At 37.1% G+C, this 24639-nt stretch overlaps 1 protein-coding gene across 1 annotated transcript in view; it reads right to left on the bottom strand.

Moving 5' to 3' along the window:
* The window catches only part of DENND4C (DENN domain containing 4C), a 158242-nt gene that overhangs the window by 47786 nt on the left and 85817 nt on the right, over positions 1–24639 (bottom strand). The window contains exons 10-16 of the mRNA XM_017890091.1: positions 23463–23638; positions 14347–14447; positions 14026–14244; positions 6601–6746; positions 5128–5163; positions 4908–5038; positions 2624–2756 (exon numbers count right to left, since the gene is read on the bottom strand). Of these exons, the coding sequence (XP_017745580.1) occupies positions 2624–2756; positions 4908–5038; positions 5128–5163; positions 6601–6746; positions 14026–14244; positions 14347–14447; positions 23463–23638 (942 nt within the window). The remainder of the gene's footprint in view (positions 1–2623; positions 2757–4907; positions 5039–5127; positions 5164–6600; positions 6747–14025; positions 14245–14346; positions 14448–23462; positions 23639–24639) is intronic.

Here is a 24639-nt window from a genome sequence, read left to right as displayed (position 1 = left end):
TGCCCAGCCATCTGCTGAGCTTTATCAAACTATACATAGTCTCAGAAACTACAGAGCCTATCACATATATCAGAATGCCATTTTATGCTTTGCACTAAAGATTCCTCCACTAGTCTATGCTCTAAATAAAAAAATTTGGGGGCCGGGCATGGTGGCTCATGTCTATAATCCCAGCACTTTGGGAAGCCGAGGCAGGTGGATCACAAGGTCAAGATATCGAGACCATCCTGGCCAACATGGTAAAGCCCCAACTCTACTAAAAATACAAAAATTAGCTGGGTGTGGTGGTGGGTGCCTGTAATCCCCAGCCACTCAGGAGGCTGAGGCAGGAAAATCGCTTGAGCCCGGGAGGCGGAGGTTGCAGTGAGCCGAGATCTTGACACTGCACTCCAGCCTGGGTGACACAGCAAGACTCCACCCTAAAACAAAACAAAACAAAAACAGAAACAAAAAAACTTGGTATATCAATTTTACTTTTGAGCTCGATCTCCATGACACTTCAGTATATATTTAAAAACATATCCCCTTGTTTTCTAAGATCCTATGGTTCTTTTCTTTTCAGTTAGCCTGAAAAAAAAAATTCTGCTATAAATGAGATTTAGAGGCTGAGTTAGCAAAATTTTCTCATTTTAGAAATTTGCCTTTTGTTAGCTGGTAACAGTAAAAAAAAAAAAATTCTTTAGTATTCTCTTCAGAAAACACTGAAAGAAATATGAACTGTATGAAATTAGGAAATGCCTCAGGATATTTCTAGGATTTAGGGGCCTATCCCATAAATTAGTAAAACCTGAACTAAGATTTTCATCGTGAAATTTTCCACATTTTGAAGATCCCCAAAATGTCAGTGTATGTATAAAGGATGTTTAATTTTAACTCATATGTAACCACAGCTTAGTTCTTTATACCTAAATCACATATAGTAATAAAGCAAGATGTCTAGGTTGTCCTAAGTTAACTCCCTTTGGATTATAATATTTGGAATAAAGTATATTTACATTAGCCATTAGGGAAATGCAAATTTAAAATACAATTTCATACTCACTAGATGGCTATAATCAAAAAGACAACAATAACAAGAACTGACAAGGATATGTTGTGAAACTGGAACCCTCATACACTGCTGGTGGGAATGGAAAGTGGTGCAGCCACTTTGGAAAACAGCCTGGAAGTGCCTCAAAGGGTTGAACACAGAGTAACCATTTGACATAGCAATTTACTCCTAGATATACAATCCCCCAAAAAATAAAAACATACATCCAAACACTTATACACAAATGTTCATTTGCAATATTCGTAATAGCCAAAAAGTAGGAAGCAGCCACGTTTATGAACAGACAAATAAAATATGGTATATCCATACAATGGAATATTATTCAGCAATAAAAATTATTACTGATATATGCTGCAACATGGATGAATCCTGAAATGTTACACTAAATGAAAGAAGCCAGTCACAAAAAGAATACATATTATGCAGTTCTACTGGTGAAATGCTCAGAATAGACAAATTTATAGACAGAAAACAGACTCGTGGTTGCCTAGGGCTGCTGGGGATTGAGAATTGGGGTTAATGGCTAAAGGATGCAAACTTTCTTTTGGGGTTGATGAAAATATTCTAAAATTAATTGTGGTGGTGGCTGTACAAACCTGTAAATATACTAAAAGCCACTAAATCATACACTTTAAGTGGGTATGCTGTATGGTATATGAATTATATTTCAATTAAGTTTTCTAAAAAGTATATTTGGTTCCTACAGACTCTTTTTTTTTTTCTTGAGACAGATTGTGCTCCTGTTGCCCAGGCTGGAGTGCAATAGCTCAATCCCAGCTCACCACAACCTCCGTCTCCCAGGTTCGAGCAATTCTCCTGTCTCAGCCTCCCGAGTAGCTGGGATTATAGGCATGCACCACTATGCCTGGCTAATTTTGTATTTTTAGTAGAGACGGGGTTTCTCCATGTTGGTCAGGTTGGTCTCAAACTCCCGACCTCAGGTGATCTGCCTGCCTTGGCCTCCCAAAGTGCTGGGATTACAGGCATGAGCCACCATACTCGGCCAATTCCTATGGATAGTCTTAAAGCATAAACATAAGCATTCGAAAACTTCAGCCTTGATTGATTGACAGATAGATAGATAGATAGATAGATAGATAGATAGATAGATAGACTTTTTTGAGATGGATTTCACTCTTGTCGCCCGGGCTGGAGTGCAGTGGCACAATCTCGGCTCACTGCAACCTCCATCTCCCGGGTTCAAGCGATTCTCCTGCCTCAGCCTCCCGAGTAGCTGGGATCACAGGCGCCTGCCACCACGCCTGGCTAATTTTTGTATTTTTAATGGAGATGGGGTTTCACCATGTTGGCCAGGCTGGTCTCTAACTCCTAACCTCAAGTGATTTGCTCACCTCAGCCTCCCAAAGTGCTGGGATTACAGGTGTGAGCCACCATGCTCGGCCCAGACTTGATATTTTAAGTAGGCTTGCAAGAAATCTAGTTAAATTCAGTAACAACCATAGTGAGTCTTCAAATGGTTGTTGTGGGTGATCATTCTAAACTATGAGCTGCATATCACATATACATATTTTACATATTAAATGAACATGTATTAGATAAAGAATATCTGACCTGTTTAGTTCTCTTAGCCATGAGAGCTGGACTCTTTGTAATGCTATTCCCAGTAGGGTGTCTACTAAAACAAAGTTTCAACTCCTGCGGTCTGTCAAAAAGCTTAAGGTCCAGTCTTGGAAAGTATTTGTAACTAAAATAAAAAGCAAAAATAGAACTGCTGATTTAAAACACACCAACTCTTCATATTATTCCAGCGTTTAGGCAAATATTTCTAAACTTCAAATAGTACCCAACATTATTTTAAATGCTTATATAGAAAAAATACTTTTTCAAAATTTTTAAATGATATAACATAGAGACCACCTTCACGAAAATTTGGTCTCTTCCTCACCCTACTTGTTATTTTCAATCTCTAAAACACAGAAAACTCTGATTAAAGGGAGAAATAACTCCTTCAAGAGAATCCATGTATCCCATAATTTATGTTTTAAAAAATTTTAGTATACTTCATAATTTTATGTTTTTCTTCATAAAATTACCTTGCATAGGTATTTAAAATAAAAAAAATCCATAAAATTTTTATTTTAAGGATGTACCACAATTTAAGCAGTTTTTCACTGCTGGACATTATGAAGTTGAAGATTGTTTCTAAATTTCTCCAATTAAATATTTTTTTTTTTTTTTTTTTTTTGAGGCGGAGTCTGGCTCTGTCGCCCGGACTGGAGTGCAGTGGCCGGATCTCAGCTCACTGCAAGCTCTGCCTCCTGGGTTTACGCCATTCTCCTGCCTCAGCCTCCCGAGTAGCTGGGACTACAGGCGCCCGCCACCTCGCCCGGCTAGTTTTGTATTTTAGTAGAGACGGGGTTTCACCGTGTTAGCCAGGACGGTCTCGATCTCCTGACCTCGTGATCCGCCCGTCTCGGCCTCCCAAAGTGCTGGGATTACAGGCTTGAGCCACCGCGCCCGGCCTAATTAAATATTTTCATATGTATATCTTTGTGAATACTTCTGCTTAATTTCATAGGATGAATACCCAATAATAGAATTTGCTAGGTCCATGTTTATCAAAAGAATTAAAATTATTATAATTAATATCAAATTATTTCAAAAAATATTATACTTAAACACACATTCTAACTACTAGCATAACCTATTCTCAATGTCAAAAGTTCCTATTCATCAATTTGGTTTGCATTTCTTTGAATACAAAAAACCATAACATATTTTTATATTATTGACTTTGGATTTCTTGGAAATTGTCTACTTATTTCTTTTGGCCAATTTTCTTCCAGGAGATATTGCCTTTCCATATTTGATTTTATCTTGTTTGTCAGTATCTGGATTCCAATTTCTAGCAGTTAAGCCAAAGTAGAAAAGAATTCTATAGTTTACATGAAATCAAAATAGTATTTAATTAACCCATTCAATCCCAGATATATTCTTCATTCTGATCCAGTCCTCTTGATATTATACTTGATATTAATTCTCTATTTTAGGAAGGTACTTACTTTACTTTCCATTTTAGAAATTTTTTTAGAAACACAGCCTAAGACAATAACTGTGTATGTACACAAAGATATAGATAGCAAATAACTACAAACAAATCCTTAAGAGGCTAGTTAAATAAATCATAATAAATGCATACAATGTGGTCATTACAAATGATAAGGCACAAAAATATTTAATGGCATGGGAAAATGTTCAGACCACTAAAGGCAAACATAGATTACAAAGGGAATCTACCTGATGAACTCATACATGCAATACATACACACATAAATCCACATAAATACATGCCTACAATTGTTAAGAGACACAAGTACTGGTGCTAGAATGATGTATTAGTTTTCCATTTTCGTTTGATTTTCTAAATTTATTAAATTTATAGTAATAAAAAAACTACAAAATCCATTCTAATTTCTTAAAAGAGTCACATCCAAGTCCTATCTTTTACCTTAAAAAAGAGTAAATTCCTGGCCCTCTACCTTAAGTTATCTTGGAAAATTACCAATTCATAAGAATTTCACAGTCTTTGTATCAACAATAAAACTCCCAAAGTGAGTGGGGAGCCTCATAAAAGTAACATTTTCTTCTTCAGAATTGAAACTTTTAAAGATTAAAATACAAACACTAAGGTAAACAAAGATCAACATCTGACAATATCATCCAATTCTTAAATTATAACACCTAGTGGCATTTCCATAAAATATTTATCTACATTAGTTCACCAAATTAATAACGAAAATGAGTTTCACAAAAGACTAATATACATACCTACTAATAAAAATTAAAAGAAACTAATAGGCTGTGCCTAAATAGCTCTTTGAAAACTTCCCACTACCTGTACTTTGGTGACAGGTCCTTTCCATCATCAGGAGGTGGCTCTGGCGGCATTATAAATACAGTATGCTCACTTTTCTGTGAATCATCCAGTTCTATCAATCTGGTATCTTCTGCTGAATCAAAATCAACCTGAAAATAATTATTTTTCCCCAATTAATTTGCATACAAACAAGATCTAATTCTGAAACTTCAACCCTTAAAGTCTAAGAAAAACATACCTTCTCTGATTTCTCTGTGCCTTTATCAGGAAACAACTAGAAAAAAAGAAAACAGATTCTTAATGAAAATGTCCACTATGAATTTAATAGACATTTTTATCTTACATTCTGATTTAGAAAAAAACTACCCCTTTTCAGAAAGTACCGGCTGATACAAAACATTGCAAAGTATATTTTTAGGCTAAATACATACTCTTAGGCTAAAGCATAATTTTTTACTTGTGGCTATTAGGATAGAAAACTATTTTGATTAGTCGTTTTGTAAACCTTAAGACAAAAGATGACCAATCACAAGGTTATCTGGCTTCTCAAAAAATTTCATTACTATTAAGCCCCTTTATTAGTGATTGACATTAAGCTTCTCATATAACTGGAAGACACTGGAATATCAATTTTGTAAATAAACAAAAATGTTGAATAGTTTTAATTATATACCTGGAATTTTAGATCACACTGATAGGAGAAAATTATTCAAATCTTCTAAGGCACATGAATCATGAGGGGGCCAAAAAAATTAATGTCATAATATTCTACTTTTTTGGATACAATCTCAAATGTTATATAATATACGGTTTGCATAAACAACTGGCCCCAAGATCTACTTAGCAAAAATAAGAATTATATTAAAAGTTAGGAAAAATTATAACCAAGTCATTGCTGTCAAGAATCAATTTTAACTTCCTTAGGATGGGTGGGTAAAGCTTTAAAATTTAACATATTTCCATCTTCCATTAGAACAAAAGAAACATATTAGGCAAAAGAATGTGGAAAGACATTAAAACAAAAGAACACAACTTCTCTTACCCATAAAACTAAACATTCTTTAATTAAAAAACCTAAATCTTAAAGTAAATCTTATTCATTTAAATTAAAAAAATATAAACTCACAAGGCTCAAGGAAATGTTCTAAGTTTTACAACTCAATAGTTGTAAATGAAAGTGAGATTTAAAGAGAAAATTTACTGGCTGGACATGGTGGCTCATCCTGTAATCCCAAGGATTTGTGAGGCCAAGGTGGGAGGATCGCTTGAGCCCAGGAGTTTGAGACCAGCCTGGGCAATACAGTGAGACCTCATCTCTACTAAAAATTTAAAAAACTAGCCAGGCGTAGCACATGCCTGTAGTCCTAGCTACTCGGAAGGCTAAGGTGGGAGAATCACTTCAGGCAAGAAGTCTGAAGTTGCAATGAGCTATGATCATGCGACTGCAACCCAGCCTGGGTGACAGAATGAGATGCTGTTTCAATCAATGGATCAATCAATAAAGAAGAGAAAACTTGGCTATATGTGGTAGCAACTTGATACCACAAAGAAAATTATTCTTATATTCAGCCCAGAATCAGTAACACATACACACACATACACAATCCTATACTGTCTTCCTTATATCACTCTGGACTAACAATAACAATGATAATTATACAGGTAAGGCAAACTTTTTTTTCTAAACACTAGTATAAGCACAAACTTTTACCTTTTCTATGCAATCATCAAAAAATGCTAATCCAGTATCTTTATCACTTACAAAACTGCATTCTTCAATGAAACGAATAAAAATCTGTGTTTTGGATAAAAGGGTATAGAATTTTGCATAGGCACGATCTCGACTTTTTAAAAACCCTGAGGAAAACAAAATTATAATTAAATTCAAATTTTAAACTGGAATTCGATATTATAGTAAACATTAAACTTGTACTTATCTATATTACATTCTCTTTATCTATATGTATATATATTCACATTTAAAGAGAAGTTTCTACAAGTTGAGTATCCCTTATCTGAAATGCTTGGGACCAAAAGTGTTTCAGATTTCGAATTTTTTTTTTTAAGATTTTGAAATATTTGCATGCGCACAATCAGATATCTTGGGGATGAGACCCAAGTAAACAGGAAATTCATTTATGTTTCATATATACATTATACACACAGTCTGAAGGGAATGTTATACAATATTTTCAATGATCTTGTGCATGAAACAAAGTGTGTGTTAAGTACTTACGTGTGGAATTTTCCACTTGTGGCATCATGTCAGCACTCAGAAAGTTTCAGATTCTGGAGCATTCCAGGTTTTGGATTTTCAGATTAGGGAAGCTCAACCTGTGGTAACTACATATATAGCTCCTTCTGCCTAATTAAACCATGAAAAATACTTAACTTCTATCAACCCCTTCACTGAAATCTGAATCCCCTATAAGGAACCTCCAGCTCTACAACTTTTAAGTAGAAATTTCTCTGATACTCTGCACACTCTTGAGTCCACAGTCAATTTCCAAAGAGCCAATGTCCTTCCTCTTTAATGTCACAAGACCATTATTTCTGTATTGTTTTTCAAATTTCTGCTCATTAAAGTTTCAAGCATCTGGCTATTCCACTATTTCCTCTATTAATCGTAGTCCTCTATTAATTTCAGGGACATTCCTTCATTCACTGAAGACCAGGGCATTTGATTCAAAGTCTCCTCCTTTCTAATTCCTACCACCATCATTCTTCCACACCCAGAAGCACAAACCATGAAAACACTTTAGGTTCGTCTTCATTCCTTTTTTTTTTTTTGAGACAGAGTCTAGCTCTTGTCCCCCAGGCTGGAGTGCAGCGGCGTGATCGTGGCTCACTGCAACCTCTGCCTCCCAGGTTCAAGTGATTCTCTGCCTCAGCCTCCTGAGTAGCTGGGATTAGAGGTGCCCATCACCACACCTGGCTAACTTTTGTATTTTTCGTAGAGACAGGGTTTTACCATGTTGGCCAGCCTGGTCTCGAACTTCTGACCTCAGGTGATCAGCCCGCCTCGGCGTCCCAAAGTTCCGGCATTACAGGCGTGAGCCACTGCACCTGGCCTCTTTTCTTTTAAGAGATGGGTGTCTTGCTATGTTGACAAGGCTGGTCTCGAACTCCTGGCCTCAAGTGATCCTCCCATCTCAGCCTCCCAAATTGCTAGAATTACAGGCATGAGCCACCATGCCCAGCCTTCATTCCTTGATTTTCAATGATCCTATGCTCCATCCTACCTCAATCACCAACTTCAACACACAGTCACAGTCCCTTGACTTTACTTGCTAGCATTCAAAGCAGCATTGCCTTCCAAATCTCTCATTTTCACATCACTCCCAGCCCATTACCTCTGCCTATCCGGTCTCTTTAATTAAGTATTTCTACTAAGTGTTTTAGGGTTTTTTATTGGGGGAGCAGAGAGGGAAGGCTCATTGAAATCTCCAATCCACTGGCCCTTTTACCTCCACATACATCCTCCCATCTTCACTTCTTTCTCTATGTAATACTGATTCCATGCTATATCAATCATTTCAATTACTGTTTTGTCAATACTCTCAGCCCTTTTGCTCTTTTGCTTTTTTGGTTAAACCTACCTAGCATAACCCAGCTCTGGAAGAATGTGCTGCTTGCCTTCTCTGGATCTGTATAAGGATGACTGAGCACAAGTTAAGGGGAAAAAAGTTCCACAACTAGGCAGATCAGAAGCACTTATACCTTCATCCCTGACCAGCAATCCTACTACATTTCTAGAATCAATTTAATTTTCCTTTTCACGTTTTCACAACTATTTCCTATTTGTATATGCTCTCCCTTCATGTTTTTGTGCCCCCTCCATACTCCGAAATGAGCATACTTTATATTGCAATGAAAATGCAGATCATTAAATAGAAACTATGTATACTATCTCACTACATAACTTACGACTCTTTAACAGTTATCATTTATTCCTTCTGTCTTTTTACAGTGGATATGTCCCTCCTCCTATCTAAGGACAAACAATCACATGACTTCAGGATTCCAGCCCCTTCCAGTGTTCTCGGGATAAATCTCCCTCTCTATTAGCTATTTCTCTCTTTTTTTTTTTTTTTCTTTTTTGAGATGGAGTCTTGCTCTATTACCCAGAATGGAGTTCAGTGGTGTAATCTCAGCTCACTACAACCTCCACCTCCCAGGTTCAAGTGATTCTCCTGCCTCAGCCTCCCAAATAACTGGTACTACAGGCATGCGCCACCACTCCCGGCTAATTTTTGTATTTTTAGTAGAGATGGGGTTTCGCCATGTTGGCCAGGCTGATCTCAAACTCCTGACCTCAAGTGATCTGCCTGCCTCGGCCTCCCAAAATGCTGGGATTACAGGCGTGAGCCACTGTGCCCAGCCTCTATTAGCTATTTCTCATCAGCATACTCAAGTCTCTTTTTTCCATCTTAAAAAAAAAAAAGGAAAGAAAAAAAAAAAAAAACTTCGATCTGCTCCTTCCCTTTTTTCTGTAGTTTTACTTTTTATAAAGGGCATGGCCATTCACTTGGTTGGTAAAGGCAAAAACCTCAAAGCCGCTCTTGATATCTCCAACTCTACCTTACATTCCATATTCAATCACCAGGTTCTACTTGATCTAATTCCTTAAAAAATCACTCTTCTAGTCACACTATCATCAATTAATCCAGGTCACCTCTAATAATCCCTAGAACCAATGTGGCTACTTCCTAAATAGTAGATCCATGCTTCAATGCCTCCAGTGCAATCTCTGTATGGAAGCCAAGGAGATTCTTCTTTTTAACATTTCAAAGAGTGATTTTTGTAAAAAATGCAAATCTGATCCTATTACCTAATGAAATATCCTTTACAGGCTTCCAATTACTCTTAGGATAAAAACTGAAACCAGCACTAATCCTAAAACATCCTGCATAACCTGGTTAATGCCACCATTTCAAACATGGTTTTCTCTGCAGCCTTTCTTTCTTTGATGCTGTGGTCCTGATTCCCATCCCTTTTAGATACTAATTAGTAGAGAAAAGCTTAAATAAAATAGAAATAAATTACTCTCCACAAGTTATAATGAAAAGGCTTTCTTTCCTTCTAGTGGATCCAGGCAATGATCAGCAAAGGCTGCTAAACCAAATAAGTCAAAGGCTAACGGGTGAACTACAATGAATGAATGAGGCTGACAACACCTTAAACCTATTAGGAACACTAAAAGTACGACAGTCAGACATGTATGTGCCTCTCAAGATGATGCAATAGGAAGAAGTGAGCACCATGTATTTTGGCACTTCTTGCCAAGATAATTAAACCTGAATCTAACCAAGCCGCTAGATCTGCACTGTTTAATTCAGTAGTCACTATCTTGATATGGCAATTTAGCACTTGAAATGTAACTGATCCAAATTAAGACACACTGTAAGTAAAAAATACACGCCAGAATTGAAAGATGTGGGCCAAGCACAGAGGCTCACGCCTGTAATCCCAGCATTTTGGAAGGCCAAGGCAGGCGGATCACCTGAGGTCAGCAGTTCGAGACCAGTCTTGCCAACATGGCTAAACCCCGTCTCCACTTAAAATACAAAAATTAGCCAGGCTTGGTGGTACACGCCTGTAATCCCAGCTAATCGGGAGGCTGAGGCGGGAGAATCACTTGAGCCTGGGAGGCAGAGGTTGCAGTGAGCCAAGATTGCATCACTGCATTCCACCTGGGCAACAGAGCAAGACTGTCTTAAAAAAAAAAAAAAAAAAAAAGAAGATGTTTCTGGAAAAAAATGTAAACGATTTCATCAATAATTTTAAAATCAGATTACATGCTGAAATGCTACTATTTTCCCCTATTTTCACTTTTTTATTGTGGTTACTAAAATAATTTTAAATTTCATATGTGGCTTACATTATATTTCTACTGGACACTGCAGCTCTTGAACCTACCACAAGTTTACAGGCAATACAAGTGGAAGAAGAAATGGTAAACAACAACATAAGGATAAAATAAGCCAAAACCACATATACAAAATTCCTAGTTAATTACTATTGCTTTTTAGACCCAAACTTAAAAGTAGCACACCAAAGTACCTTAGGACACTAATATTCCTTGTTATTTCTTCAAGGAATATTTCTCAGACCTAACTAGCACTCTCACTGTAATCAATACTTTCCTTCAAAACACACTTATTAAGTAGTTAGTATTTACATTTTTTTCTTGTCTAATGTCTGTGTCCCCTAGTAGACCAAACGCTGAACTGTTTACAATAAAACTTTAGGGCCTGAAAACTGAGTAAATATCTTTTCAAATTCCTTTAGTGATGTCACTCCCGTACAATCCGTATTCTTCATCTGGCATTTACAACTACCCACAATCTGAGCCCTAATCTTATTTTCAGCCTTATCTTCCACAGCACCTCTAAAGCTCATCACTCTAGTCAAATTGTACCATGTAATCTTTTTTCCCAAATGTGCTGTCATGAGTGAAACTGTGTCCCCCTCAAAATGTATATATATATACACACACACATATATTTGAGATGAAATTTCAGTCTTGTTGCCCAGGCTGGAGTACAGTGATCTCGGCTCACCACAACCTCTGCCTCCTGGGTTGAAGAGATTCTCCTGCCTCAGTCTCCTGAGTAGCTGGGATTACAGGCATGTGCCACCATGCCTAGCTAACTTCTGTATTTTTAGTAGAGACGGGGTTTCGCCATGTTGGTCACACAGATCTCAAACTCCTGACCTCAGGTGATCGGCTTGCCTTGGCCTCCCAAAGTGCTGGGATTACAGGCATGAGCCACTGTGCCTGGCCCAAAATTTGTATATTAAGTTCCTAGCCCCTAGTACCTCGGAATGTAACTATTTGGAGATAGGGTCTTTAAAGAGGTAATTAAGCTAAAATGAGGATTATGGGGTAGACCCTAGTTCAGTAAGACTGGTAAGAAGAGGATATTTGGACATAAGACAAACACTGAAGGAAGACCACATGGAGAAAACAGCTATCTACAAGCCAAGGGAAGAGGCTTCAGAAGAAACCAAACCTGCTAACCACCTTCATCTCAGTTTAACCTTCAAAACCACGAGAAAATAATTTCTGTTGTTTAAGCCACCTAGTCTGTGGTATTTTGTTACGGCAGACCCAGCAAACTAATCTGCAGGCCTTGTGCTTTAGATCTTGATGCTACTTCCATTTTGTTATTACCATGAATGATAATAGCTGTTATCATGAGCATTTTAAAGTACTTGTACTAGTTGCTTCATACATATTTTCTCATTTAATCTGCACAATGATGAAGTAGATATAGCCCCATTTTATTAATGAGAACACTTTTATTATTTTTTAATTTTTTTGAGACAGAGTTTCACTTTCACTCTTGTCACCCAGGCTGGAGTGCAATGGCACAATTTTGGCTCTCTGCAACCTCCGTCTCCCGAGTTCAAGTGATTCTCCTCCCTCAGCCTCCCAAATAGCTGGCATTACAGGCACACACCACCACACCCGGCTAATTTTTAAATTTTTCGTAGAGGCAGAGTTTCATCATGTTGGCCAGGGTGGTCTTGAACTCCTGACCTCAGGTGATCTGCCTGCCTTAGTCTCCCAAAGTGGTGGGATTACGGCGTGATCCACTGCGTCCGGTCGAGAAAACTTTAATAAGCTCCATGAAGACGTTATAAATAACAAAGTAGAAATTCTAACTCAGATTTGACTCTTAATGCCTATGGACTTCCAGAAAGCCTTTCCTGTTCTTCTCCATTTATCTCCATTCTACCCATTCTTCTAAGTCATGCTTCTTCCATGAAGTCTTCCAAAATACCCATTTTGAAATACTGGAATATTTGGAAGAATATCCCTTTTTTTTCTGAACTCTTAAAACTTCCAAATTAAAACTGTGTAAAATATGTTTTCTTGACTACTTGTTCTATTTTTAAAATATTTTAATTATTTTCCATTTAAGACCCCATAGAGCTAGGTTTTATACTTCTTTATATTCCTACATAATAACTAGCCAGTAAGTGGTAACTAAATATTTAAGTGGTAAGTTATCTTAAAGCAGAAAAGATAAAGGACAAAAGGATTAATAAACCAAAGATTATTTATTATTTTTTATTTGTTTTTTGTATATTATTGGGGTTTCTGCCATCAAGAATCTGCCGCAGGCTTTGGAGTGGCAGTGGGGTGCTCTGGCTACCGTCCTTGGGTTAATATTTCTCTGGCTTCCAATTTCATGCCATCCACTGAGTGCCCTGGGACTACAGGCGCCCCGCCGTCGTCGCCCCGGCTAGTTTTTGTATTTTTTTTTAGTAGCAGACGGTTTCACGTATATGGTGGGTCGATCTCCGACCATCGATCCGCTCCGTACCCTCCTAGGTCTCCAAAAGTGGCTGGGCATTTCAACCAGGCTTGAGCCCCACCGCGCCCAGCCAGATTTTTTAAAAAAGTAATCACTAGGTAAAAAGCACAGAAAAGTAAAATAATTTCAAATAAATATTGATATAGATGTAAGATTGCTACTACATATATAACAGTAGCTGAATAACAACAAAAATCTCTATAATTCCCTAAAACAAAACATACTAAAATAATATGTTTTCCCTGGAACAAAGCTACATTAGTCAAAAATGTTTAAAATGTGGTGCCCTTATTGCACAAACTAATTGTAAAGCCAAAAGTGTACACATCTGGCCAAGTGCTGTGGCTCACACCTGTAATCCCAGCATTTTGGAAAGCCGAGGGAGGAGGATCACTTGAGGCCAGGAGTTTGAGTCCAGCCTGGCCAACATAGCAAGACTCCACTCTATTAAAAAAAAAAAAAAGAAAAAAAAGTGTACAAATCCAAGAACTATGCAAAATTGAGGAAATACCTGAAGGCAAATCTCCAGTTATGTTCTACTAAGATAAGTGACAAGGTATCGTAAATACAGGTAACATCTTTGACTTTTCATAATTAAATATGTCTAGTTTCAGATTTCTCAGGAAAAAAATGGGCCATAAAAATTACAAGAAATTCTAGTCATAAAGTTGGGTTACAAATACATGGAAGTTCATTATATTTGAATGTGAATTCGTAATAATTTATACAGTAAGTATTTCTTGGCAGCAACATCAAATATAAAATATTGTCACTTCAATAAAAGGAATTGTACTTTCAGTGCTACCCACCCTGTCGGTCAAACAATGAATCAGCAGCTGTGGCTTTATTTGAAGGAGCCTCTGTGATTGGTCTGAGAAATGTTCTATATCCTTTTAAAATAGATGCCATAAAGCGTAAAAATGCCTCTTGAATTTCCATCTCAAGCTGTGTCATCTTCTTTTGCCAGGAGAAATCTGCTTCAATTGGAGTCATGTCAATCGCTGAGCCTTCTTGAGTTTTTCGGTGAACTAACAAAGGAAAAAAAACAGAAAATGGTATTACGTTAAATTTAAGAAGAATTTTCTCGTATACATTCCTTCATCAATAGTATTCCTTTTCCCTCACATTACCTGAAGACAGCTGGGGATACAATTTCTTTAAGGTGCTAAGTAGATTTTTGCATGGCTTTTTGGGAAGTTGCTTCCAGTTCATGTTCTTCTTTTCATCTGATCTATTAAATCAGAACAAAATTCATAAAATGTGTTATTTATAATCCGCTTTTACTAAACAAAATTCTTGCATTAACCTAAAACTAGAAAATGGAAAAGATGTTTTTACTGCAGTCATAACTGATGCAAACAGTTTGAATAAGTGAATTTCAAGGAAGTTCTCTTTTCATTCAACCAACCTCTGTCAAATTTAGCCATCTCATTCTAACCTTCCAACATATATTTTCAATGCTGGAGTCAGGAATACGACACTGAAGTCTAGCTTCAAAAATTACATTTTAGAATTATAATATTCTGAGAGTCAAATCTAGTCGACTTGAGACTTCAAACTACCTACTGGTAGGCTTCTAAAATGCTGTGTGCCCAAAGAGAAAAATTGGAATTTAAGTAAGGATTAAAAGTATATGTAGTTCATCCAGCCCTCGCAGTTAAAAATAAATTAATCATAACACCATTATTCAATATAATCTATGATCATGAAACAACAAAAACCAAAGCCAGACCACTCTGGCCAACACGGTGAAACACCGTCTCTACTAAAAGCACAAAAATTAGCCGGGTGTGGTGGTGTGTGCCTGTAATCCCAGCTACTCAGGAGGCTGAGGTAGAATAATCACTTGAGCCTAGGAGGTGGTGGTTGCAGTGAGCCGAGATTGCGCTACTGCACTCCAGCTTGGGCAACAGAGCAAGACTCTGCCTCAAAAAACAAAACAAAACAAAACCAAACCCAAAGCCATAGAGATGACCATTTTTAAAGGTATTACTAAAAGCTTCTGTTTCCAAAACTTTATATTCCAAAAATACAAAATATATATATCTGTGTGTATGTGTGTGCGTGTGTGTGTGCGTATATATATATATATTCCAAGAATATAAGAATATAAAATACAGTGGACAGAACTGCCTAAAAGCCCTCTTTTACAAAAGTTAGCATAAATATAACAAATGTTCTTTAAAATTTATGGCTAAGCTGGCAAGAAAATCGGGGAAATCTTCAGGGGTTGAAAACCCAGAGTAACACCAAGGCCACATCTGCCCTGAGGATTAATAGACAGCCTTGGATATTAAAGGCTTCTCACAGAACAGGAGACCAAGTTTCAGTCTCACCAAGAAGTATGTTAGAACTGAAACTTCCAAATAAAACTGGTACGCTTAAAAGGCTGACTCCGCTTTTTCTTCTTTTTTTCTTTTTTTTGAGACAGAGTCTCACTCTGTCGTCCAGGCTGGAGTGCAGTGGTATGATCTCAGCTCACTGCAACCTCTGCCTCCCAGGTTCAAGCAATTCTCTGGCCTCAGTCTCCTAACTAGCTGGGATTACAGGGGAGCGCCACCACGCCCAGCTAATTTTTTATCTTAGTAAAGACAGGGTTTCATCATGTTGGCCAGGCTGGTCTCGAACTCCTGACCTCATGTGATCCCCCCACCTCGGCCTCCCGAAGTGCTGGGATTACAGGCATGAGCCATCGCACCCAGCCTGACTCTTTTTTTAACCCAAAATGCTATAATTCTAAGCCTTTTCCCTAAGTCAGTGAATTGCTTAGGTTTCTCTAAATGTAGCATGACATAATGAAAAAGGCAGAGATTCCAGCTTTAGGATCAACCTGGAATCCTGGTTGTACCTTTATATTAGCTGATTAATGAAATTAATAAATTTAATAAAATTTAATTTTAATAAAAGTTAAATTATTTTTTATTTTAATCATGTTCTATTTTATAGTATTGTTCTTTAGTACTCAGTGCAGTTCACATGTAGCTTTTTTCTAAGCAAGTGATTGCATTTTGGAATCTTTTTTTGCATACTTTACATCTTTTAATAAAGTATGTCAATTTTTTTTTAACTTCAATAGGTTTTGGGGGAACAGGTGGTATCTGGTTACATGAATTAGTTCTTTAGTGATGATTTCTGAGATTTAGGTGCACCCATCACCCAAGTAGTATACACTGTACCCCATGTGTAGTCTTTGCTTTGTCGCCCAGACTGGAGTGCAGAGGTGCGATCTTGGCTCACTGCAACCTCCGCCTCCCGGGTTCAAGCGATTCTCCTGCCTCAGGCTCCCAAGTAGCTGGGACTACAGGCGTGTGGCACCATACCCAGTTAATTTTTTGTATTTTTAGTAGAGACAGAGTTTCACCGTGTTAGCCAGGATGGTCTCGATCTCCTGATCTCGTGATCCGCCTGCCTTGGCCTCCCAAGGTGCTGGGGCTACAGGCATGAGCCACTGCGTCTGGCCTCATGTGTAGTCTTTTATTCCTCAACCCCCTCCCACCCTTTCCCCCAAGTCCCCAAAGTCCATTGCATAATTATTCACCCCCCGGCCCCACCCCGAGGGGAAGTCTCACTCTGTTGCCCAGGCTGTAGTACAGTGGCACAATCTCAGCTCACTGCAACCTCTTCCTTCCAGGTTCAAGCGATTTTCCTGCCTCGGCCTCCCAAGTAGTTGGCATTACAGGCACATGCCACCACACCTGACTAATCATTGCGTCATTCTTATGCCTTGTGCCCTCATAGCGTAGCTCCCTCAGCTTGAATTTTGATTAGGGGAGGGATCTCCCCTGAGAATTCATTACTGTATGCCTGCCAACTAATGGGTTATGAGTTTGACTGCACACTACTGGCATGGCACAAGAAACTGTAAGTCAAAATAACTAACTTCAAGTGCTCCCTGGCTTAATGCCACCAGAATGGAAGCAAACATAATATCCTCTCTGTAAGAATAAATATCTAATAAAAGAGCTAACACTTCCTTTGTGCCTGGTACTGTTAAAAGACATATTTTAACATCTCTTGAAACTGTGTCTTAAAAGTGATGGCATGTCAAGTTTAACTTTGATCAAATTATCTCATTTTATGTCATCGCTGTCTAATATTTTAGTGCTATCTTTTAACCCCCTCCCCCAAATAAAATATTGTCATTATTGTCTGGATTATCATCCATTTGTAATCTGGCTCTGACATTTACTATCTGTGTGACTTTGTATAAATCACTCAACTCGTCTGTTACTCAATTTTCTGATCTACAAAATGAGGACTGATAATGTACCTAATACACAGGGCTACTGTAGGTAGATGAAATGCATCTCATCTAACCTAAAGGGCCATTAATTGTAAAATTCATTGTTTTTGTACCAGTAAGAGTAAGAGGATGTTGCCAATTAAAGTATTTTAAAGTCTACTTTACTGCTTGAAAAAGGAGTAAAATATTAATTTCAAGTTCTAAGCACCCATATTAAAAAATTGAGAGGAATCATTAAAGGAACATAAATATGAAATTATACATATACACACACACACATATACACATAATATAACATTTAGGTAAGTAGATGGGGAAAAAACAGAATAATTCATTCAATCTGAAAGAGAGAAAAGAATAACAGCAAAACAAAAAGGACAAAATGAGACAGAAATATTCAAATATATAACAATACATGTAAGTTAATGGATTCTTCAATAAAAAGACAAACGTTAGATTGGGTTTCTAATGCCAGTTATATACTATACACAGAATATCTGAAATTAAAAGGATGGGAAAAGATATACCAAAGATGATATATCTAAAATAATGTATTAATGAGAAGAAAAGCACAAACTAACAACAAGAGCATCAGTGATTTTTTTTAAAGTAGCTACAAGATAAAAGTATTCATTCAACTGCAGAACTATTTTGAACTTGAGTGTCCCTCATAACACAGCCTTAATTAAGTACATAAAGCAAATGTCCAAATAACTATAAAATGCAACTGACAAATCCACCATCACACTGGGAGTTTTAAAACTTTAATATGATCACACAGCTCAAAAATGACTTAAAACACATACACACATCCTTGTTCCACGTCTGATCAGTTCCCTCACCCCCATAATACATAATCACTAGTTTCTTGAGCATATTTTAATGTGTCTTTATTCCAAAACTAGCAGATACAAGTAAATATAACTATTCCCTCCCTTTTCTTCTGCACAAGTAGCAGCACACTGCAATACGCAACTACCACCTTGATTTTTTTCATTTAATAATGTATCTTTTGTAGCCAGACAGGGTGGCTCACACCTGTAATCCCAGCACTTTGGGAGGCTGATGTAGGCATATCACTTTAGGCCAGGAGTTTGAAACCAGCCTGGCCAACGTGGCGAAACCCCATCTCTGTCATAACTACTCAAATGTGCTGTTGCATCATGAAAGCAGGCATGGACCATATGTAAATGAATGAGCATGCCTCTGTTCCAGTAAAACTTTATTTACAAAAACAAGCTTTGGGCCAGATGTCAATCCCTGCTGTATACCAATAATCATAATTTATGATAAACTGCTCAAAGCATCCCCTTTGAAATTAGAAACAAGACAAGATACCAACTATAACTACTTATATTCAACATTACACTAGCGATCCTAGCTGGAGAATTAAGACAAAAAATTTTTAAATACATTAGGATAGTATAAGTAGAGAAATGTGATGTTTATAGGCAGAAAATTGAAGATAATATACAAATTAAGAGAATTCAACTAAGTTGCTAGATATAAGGCCGCTACATAAAAACCAACTACATTTCCCAGCAACAAGTAGAAAGTCTAATTAAAAACACCATTTACAGTAGCAATAAAACTGAAAGATACTTAGGAACAAATAAGTCTAACAAAAGATGTGAATTATCTTTCTGGAGAAAACACAAAGTTTACTGAAAAATTTTGAAAGATCAATGAAGTGAAATACCACATTCATGGGTCATATTTCTTGTGCATATTTTCAATGTGTGTCAAAAAGGTATCATCTGCCTCCAAACGAATCTATAAATACAATAAAATTCTAACAAAAATGCCAATGTAATTTTGTGTAGAGCTTAACAAGATGGTATTAAAATTTATATGGAAAACAAAAGACCAAATAGAGTGAAAACAATTTTCAAAAATAACAGGAGTAAGGGGATTCGCCATGGACACTGCCAAAAAAAGGTCTCATACCATGACTTTTTAAAACAGTTTTATTAAGATATAAAGTCATATGCCATACAACTCACCCATGTGACGTGTGCAATTCAATGGTTTTTATTATATTCACGGAATTGTGTAACCACCACTACAATCAATTTTTTTTTTTTTTTTGAGATGGAGTTTTGCTCTTGTTGCCCAGGCTGGAGTGCAATGACGCAATCTCATATCACTGCGACCTCTGCCTCCCGGGTTCAAGCAATTCTCCTGCCTCAGCCTCCCGAGTAGCTGGGATTACAGGCATGCGCCACCACGCCCGGCTAGCTTTGTTATTTTAGTAGAGATGGGGTTTCTCCATGTTGGTCAGGCTGGTCTCAAACTCCCGACCTCAGAAGATCCACCCACCTCAGCCTCCCAAAATATTGGGATTACAGGCGTGGGCCACTGCTCCCAGCCTACAAGCAATTTTAGAATATTTTCATCACCTCAAAAAGAAATCCCATAGTCACTTAGTTTCCAATACTCCCATCCTCTCCATTCCAAGGCAATCACTAATCAATCTACTTTCTGCCTCTAGAGATTTGCCTGCTTTGGACATTTCATGTAAATTAAATCATAATATAAGGTCTTTTAACATAACGTTTTCAAGGTTCATTCATGTTGTAGACAACTTAATTTTAAAGCCATTAAGATAGTATAATACTGGCAAGAGATTGAAAAAAAATCAAAGGAAAAGAATAAGATCGGATATGTATCTATACAAATACAGAAAGCGGTATGTCCCATCAAGTGTAGCTGAATTAAATAACTAAATGAGACACGTAAACCTCACAACTTAAAAAATAACCATGATAGTATTTCACGGCCTCAAGGTGAAATATTTCATATATAAGAATCAAAAACAGTACTCCATAAAGAGAAATTTAAAATTTGATAAATTAAAATAAGTCTCTTTATCAAAAGACACCAAAAACAGAATGGAATGACAGGTCACAATGTGGGAGAAGCTATTTGGAATGCATACAGCAGACCAATAATTAATTCCTGATTATATATACAATTTCTACAAATCAAAAGAAAAAGACAATCGAACAGCAAAACGCACCAACAAAAGGAACATCCAATTCATAGGAGAGGAAAACCAAGGAGCACAAAGGTATGAAAATGCTCCATTTGCTACTAATTAAGGAAATGTGAATTAAAGCCACAGTGAAATACCATTACCATCAAATTGGTAAAAAATGTAAAAGTCTGACCACAAGTGCTGGCAAGGATATGAAACAAAGAGAACTTTCATCTGCTGAGGATGGAGTAAACTTGGGAGAGTAATCTGATATTAGTTATTAAGTTGAAAATGCTCATTCCCTACCAAGCAACATTAGCGCTTCCAGGTATATACGTCAGAGGAATTCCTGAGCATACACTCAAGGAAATATATACAACGATAATCAGAACAGCCTTGTTCCTAACATCAAAGATCTAGATACAACCTAAATGTCCATCGACATTGATCACCATTGAAAATGAACTGGATGAACCTCACAAAGAATGGTAAGCAAAAAAGCAATTCACAGAAAACTATTCAAGTAGAAAAAAATTTGTAAGTATGCAAAACAAAATTTTATTTAGATTAATACATATATAATAAATGTTTTAAAAATACATGTATATGATAAACTCCAAATCTAAGATGATGGTTGGATTTGGAATTTATCCAAGATGATGGTTGGATCTGGAGCTCCTCTCTGGGAGACAGAAACAAAATATCGTTATGGAGGACTATCTAGAGATTTCAAATTTATTGCTAATATTTTCTTTCTTTTTTTTTTTTTTTTTGAGACAGAGTCTCCCTCTGTCGCCCAGGCTGGAGTGCAGTGGCGTGATCTCCGCTCACTGCAACCTCCGCCTCCTGGGTTCAAGCAATTCTCTTGCCTCAGACTCCCAAGTAGTGGGGATTATAGCTGCCCACCACCATGCCTGGCTAATTTTTGTAGTAGAGACGTGGGGATTATAGCTGCCCACCACCATGCCTGGCTAATTTTTGTAGTAGAGACGGAGTTTCACCATGTTGGCCAGGTTGGTCTCAAACTCCTGACCTCAGGTGATTCATCTGCCTCGGCCTCCCAAAGTGCTGGGATTACAGGTATGAGCCACCGTGCCCGGCCTATTAATAAAGTTGTGGTGAATAGATACAAGTTATTTACATTATTCTGTACAATTTGGAGGCTTTTTTTTTTTTTTTTTTTTTTTTGGAGACAGAGTCTTGCTCTGTTACCCAGGCTGCAGTACAGTGGGGTGAACATAGCTCACTGCAGCCTCGACCTCCTGGACTAAAGTGATCTTTCCTCCTCAGCTACCTGTGCAGCTGGAACTACGGACACGCACCACCACTCCTGGCTAATTTTTTATTTTATATAAATGGAGTCTCACCATGTTGCCCAGGCTGGTCTTAAACTCCTGGGCTCAAGTGATTCTCCAGCCTCAGCCTCCGAAAGTACTGAGATTACAGGTGTGAGACACTACACCTGGGCACATTTTATAATTATTTAAACACAACTGAGCAGGCCAGGCATGGTGGCTCACGCCTGTAATCCCAGCACTTTGGGAGGCCAAGGTGGGTGGATCACCTGAGGTCAGCAGTTTAAGACCAGCCTGGCCAACATGGTGAAACCTCATCTCTACTAAAAATACAAAAAAATTACCCAGGTGTGGTGGCACGCACCTGTAATTCCGTTACTCAGGAGGCTGAAGCAGGAGAATCACTTGATCCCGGGAGGCGGAGACCGCAGTGAGCCAAGATTGCACAACTGTAACTCTGTTGCCTGGGCAACAGAGTGAGACTCTGTCTCAAAATAAATAAATAAATAAATACAATTGAGCAAACACTTCAAATTTGTTTTAGAAAATAATGTTTTGATTACCAGAAGTTTTATAAAAGTTACTCAAAACTGGGCAAAATTAAGAATCTCCATATTATTTTATTCGGAATAATAAATAAAACAAGGTAAAAAATCTGAGTATTAACTTCACAAATAATCATTTCTAAAAGCAACACCACGAATACATTCCTGAAATAATTGTTTTTCAGGGAGAGTAGCCTATAAACAATAAAGTGTGTACTACAAAAAACTATTTAATTCATTCAAGTTGTTCATTACTTTCAAGCTGTAAGTAAATCTAAATATACATAAGGAGCTACTACAGTTATACAGTTTCAAAATACAATGGTAGATCCGTGTCAAAATTATATTTTAAGTTACAGCAAATGTTTTCTTCCTTCTTTAGGCTATTTTTTTGGTTCATATAAAAATATTTTCCCAACGAATTCTACTGTTGGAACTATTTAGGCCTCACCTAAAATATTTCTCTATTCACTTTCTACCAATCTCAAACAGTAAAGAATAAGTGTTCCACACCCTGGAAGTTGGCACCAACATAAGAAAATTTTTAATACTTACTGTCCTTTCCCACTTTTGGTGGGGGAAGGGGTAACCCTTAAACATCCATCCAGAACTATTCCTTTTATTAATGTAGTTTGCTACTCTCTGAACCCTCAGCTGTACCACTGCTGTACTTATCACCTTCAGCAAACACAAATTATAACTGATTTTTAATATAAATTTCTATGCAGTAAAGAACAGATCCTTATAAAATTCAAATCCTGACAACGAAACAAATGGTATAATATCACTCTATACTGTAACTAAACTTTATCTCCAATGGGTAAACCCATTTTACTTACATATGGATTTTGAATTAAACCTAGAAAGCATATCGTCTCTCGAGCTCTGAAAGCAGTGTTTAACCATTACTTTTCAAACTCATAGTCTCTTCTGATAAACCTAAACATCTCCTGCTTACATTTAACATTGTCATCCAGATATAAACTATCATAATATTGAACTTTTTTTTTTTCCAAATCACACAGCGTTCTCAGATTCTGATACCTGCCCTGGTTGAGAGCCATTGTATTTAAGAGGAAGATTTAACAACTACCAAAAATAGCATATTTCTAGATGCTTTCAAAGAACTGTAACTCTATATAGTGAAAAACATAAATGGGAGATAATATAAAATGAATCAACTTACACATACAACATGTTCGTATCCAAGTCAATGCAAACAACATCTTGTGGTGGGTCATGAAGATCAAAATACCTTGAGTCAACTCCAACTATAAACGGTAAAGGTGCACTAAGCACTGCAGCCAGTGAAAGAGGACAAAGGGGAATATATGGGCACTGCCACTGAAATGGAAAGATCATCTGGGAAAAAAGTTTTAAAAAATTAACCAAATTTTAAATTTGCAATAAAAATTATATAAGTAACTAGTATTACTGAAAAGGGATCACTGAAAAGCAGTTAAAATCACTGTTTTGTTTACCTTAAACTTCATTCCAAAACTAAATGACTATAAAACACTACTAAGCAATACTATGAACAAATGTAATTAAAATTTTCAAGTCATGACGATGATCATTAAACACAATAAAATACTAACAGCTTTTGCATGTTAATTCTTCTAGTATCTATACAAAGCCCACATTCCAATTTTATGGAGTCAAAATAAGATAAAATGGCCCAAAATATCATAAAACAAACTTATTATCTTTAACTCTTACACATTTCATTCACCTATTAATTCTCAAAATTACCTCAGATCAAAATCCAACTAAAAGCATCAAGGATTTGAAAAAAAAAAAAAAAAAAACTAATTACTATCTGGGGAATGCTAATAGTTAATTAAAGAGTTCAACAAAAATAAATTCATAACTGTTCAAATAAACATCAGTGATGTCTGGCATCTTAAAAATACTGTCAATAGGCTGGGCACGGCAGCTCACACCTATAATCCCAGCACTTTGGGAGGCTGAGGCGGGTGGATCACTTGGGGTCAGGAGTTTGAGACCAGCCTGGCCAACATGTAGAAACTCTGTTTCTACTAAAACACAAAAATTAGCTGAGTGTGGTGGTGCATGACTGTAATTCCAGTTATTCTGGAGGCAGAGGCAGGAGAATCGCTTGAACCTAGGAGGCGGAGGTTGCAGTGAGCAGAGTTTGCACCACTACACTCCAGCCTGGGCAACAGAGCAAGACTCTGTTTCAAAAAAAAAAAAAAGAAAAGTCAATATATAAAATATTCCTCTATCTAGACATGATGAGACAGAAAAGAAAAAAGAGAAAAAAACATTTCTCAAGAATCTTTACCTGTTTTCCTTTACAAAGCTTTACTTCAATTGTATCATTTGTGCTTTTCTTAAAAAAA

Source organism: Rhinopithecus bieti, unplaced genomic scaffold (assembly GCF_001698545.2).
Source record: "Rhinopithecus bieti isolate Rb0 unplaced genomic scaffold, ASM169854v2 scaffold_17667, whole genome shotgun sequence".
Taxonomy (NCBI): domain Eukaryota; kingdom Metazoa; phylum Chordata; class Mammalia; order Primates; family Cercopithecidae; genus Rhinopithecus; species Rhinopithecus bieti.
This window is presented reverse-complemented; position numbering and strand designations above follow the sequence as displayed.